Genomic DNA, 2,792 nt, shown 5'->3' on the forward strand with positions numbered 1-2,792 from the left:
ATCTTCCAACTCAATGTCTAGTTTCAATTTTAAAGCAAGATGGTACAAAAACGAATAAAGTACATAATATAATTTAATGAGTTAAACATTCTGATTGAACTAATGGGCACATGATTCATTCAAGGCATCAGGGTACATTTCACTGTAATAACACAGTTAGTCACGATGATGATAGTTACATTAATTACAAAGTAAACATCAGATTAGTGGAAATAATCCAGATAGACGGGATAATCACGACAAATAAATATGCGATGTTACACAATTCTTAATGTCTAGAGGCTCTGCACTAACTGACATAGGGACGTATATGCATCTCAATGTATTGATGCAATCAAGTATGTTATTTTCTGTTGGACAGAATAGCCAAAAGAATCGAATTGGAACCTCACACTGGCCATTTCAAATCAAATCACTGATCCACGGCAATGTTTCAAATTCAAATTTCATATTTCCTACGTGTTTTTGGCCATGTTGGGCACTTCAACAGATTGTAAATGTCGAGAGAGGATAATATACCGAAGAAAATGCTAAGGTATCCGAAAAACCTGAAACCTAACAAAAAATAAAAATAAAAATAAAAATTGTAGACAGATATAAGATTAGGGACAACAAAACATTTCACTGTTAAGCAAATACAGTTACCATGCTCTACAGTTGAGATTTTAATAAACTTAGAGTTTATGTTGTAACGCTTTTCATGATTGAAAGAAAATTTATCGCCGTTTGGATTTTCAATATCGATGGTTGTTTGGTATTCTTGTATCGATTTTATTCAGTTGGATCACCGTGATACCAAATAAATTTATTCAGCATCAAAATCTAAACTCCACCAAGAATGGCACATTAAGAAATCAGGATAAAAGGAGAAGAGTTGAACTATAAATGCTTTTGGACCTTCGATAATAATATATTATTGGATAATTACATTAACATATCTTTACAAATTTATCAAAGACGGGATGTATATAACACTCTGTCAAGAGGGACTAGACAAACAACCATGCAAGGACATAGCATCGGTTTCAAGATTCAAGTTTGCCTTACTTGTGTGCAATCTTTTAACGTTCGATCTTTGTTCATTGATCAATTTCAATAAACTTCTCTTCGCGTTTGCTCTAAATGGACAGTTAGATGCTAAAAACCCATCTACTAAGTGTAGGTACGATTCTAAATCGTGACAACATGCCACATCGGCATTTGACTTTAAGTATGGAGACATTCTTGTATCAACTCTTAGTTCACTCCCAACATGTACATACGCCCATGGCATGATATTATCTAGCATGTTAAGAAACTTTGCAGCTCTAAAGTCCTCGACCTTCATGTCAAGCTCTTCATTCACGAACATACCAGGAATTCTAGTGATCAGGTCTTGGGAATTCACTACTCGTAATACCTTCACGTGTCTTGAATGAATAGTATTTGCAAAACCCCGGTTGCCAACTCGAGGACCTCCAAAAGAGAAAATAGCCACGGGGGGCGTAGACTGTGTGCACCTACTCAGTTCGTCCCCTACGAGCAATGCTAAGGCAGCACCAAGGCTGTGCCCTGTTATCGTTATGCTTAAAGTCTCGCCTTTGTACTTGTCAATTAATCTTTGAACTTCTTCGACTACTGATTCGGCTAGACTTGGCACGTTTGCTCCAGGGGTCTTGAATAGGTCCAAGAATCCACATTCAACTTTAGGCTGTACAGATGCTGGATCATTTTCTTTCTCAATTGGAATTAATAAACTTTTACAATTTTCTGCCCATTCAAGACACGTGGCAGTGCCACGTAGGGCTATTATGATATCTCTTCTCCCCATTCGTTGAATCTCTCTCTTGTCTTCGCACACTGCGACGTACCCAACCCAACTCGATCGTTGGGTCATCCACCCATGATCGGGTGCCACATCATCCACCCACTTTGGAAACCCGATTGATGAAGTGGCATAGAGGCTCTTTGTCACTCTATACGACCTATCAGGTAGTGCCACGTGTCGTCCACTTGTAACTTCATCTGTCAAGGTGACAGGATTTGAGTAAAAACAATGGTAAGCCGCCTGGATGAACTCGCCATAACGGACCAACTCTCGCCGGAGATTCTCGTCGAGTGGATCAAGGAGGCCAGACCAGTCATCCTTACCGTGGTACTCCCGCCAGCGGCTGCCGAGATTATTCCTAGGAGAATATTCCGGTGACTTGGATAAAAGCCTTTGCAGCCTAATCAAATGCCGCGGTGACATCTCCTCTGCAGCCTTCATTTCTGGCCACACACTACTCAATTTCAGCCGGTCCATGAGACCTTTTGCTTTGTCTCCCAATGACCTGTTGTTGGATCCTTTTTGAACCGGTTCTAAATCAGAATGTTTGGATTGGAGGATTGACTTTACATTTTGTGATTGAACTGGACGTCTCATAAATGAGTTCGACCGCAAACCGCTGCACCAGAAGCTCGAACGTCCGGCGGTGGCCGGCAAACTGTGAAGATTATGTACCGAAAATGTTGAGCCAATCTGCATCAAGTGTAAAATTAATTGGAATAGATGTGGGGCTCAATGCAGTAATGGAGGCTTTATATAGTGGCAGTTTGTAATGGCATTTTGGGTAATTGTGGCTATTACGAGGATATTTGTTTAAAAGTGCCATGAAATTGACCTATTCGTCCCGCAGAATTGGGTCTTGTCAGAAAAGTCAGCTTACACGCCCATTTGACCAAAATCCCCCAAAGCTTTCTCTCACCAATTTATTTTATTTTTTTTTTTCGATTCAAAGGCTTGTGTCACATTCCGTGTCTTCGACCAACAT

At 40.0% G+C, this 2,792-nt stretch overlaps 1 protein-coding gene across 1 annotated transcript; it reads right to left on the reverse strand.

Annotated features, from left to right (window-relative positions):
- Positions 1-902: 902 nt before the first annotated feature.
- On the reverse strand, positions 903-2,516 carry LOC111368756 (phospholipase A1-Ibeta2, chloroplastic-like). The gene has a single exon (XM_022990183.1). The coding sequence runs from the start codon at positions 2,504-2,506 to the stop codon at positions 980-982; it is 1,527 nt and encodes a 508-aa protein (XP_022845951.1). The 5' UTR covers positions 2,507-2,516; the 3' UTR covers positions 903-979.
- Positions 2,517-2,792: the final 276 nt, after the last annotated feature.

The sequence above is a fragment of the Olea europaea genome, chromosome 19 (genome assembly GCF_002742605.1).
Source record: "Olea europaea var. sylvestris chromosome 19, O_europaea_v1, whole genome shotgun sequence".
Classification (NCBI taxonomy): Eukaryota; Viridiplantae; Streptophyta; class Magnoliopsida; order Lamiales; family Oleaceae; genus Olea; species Olea europaea.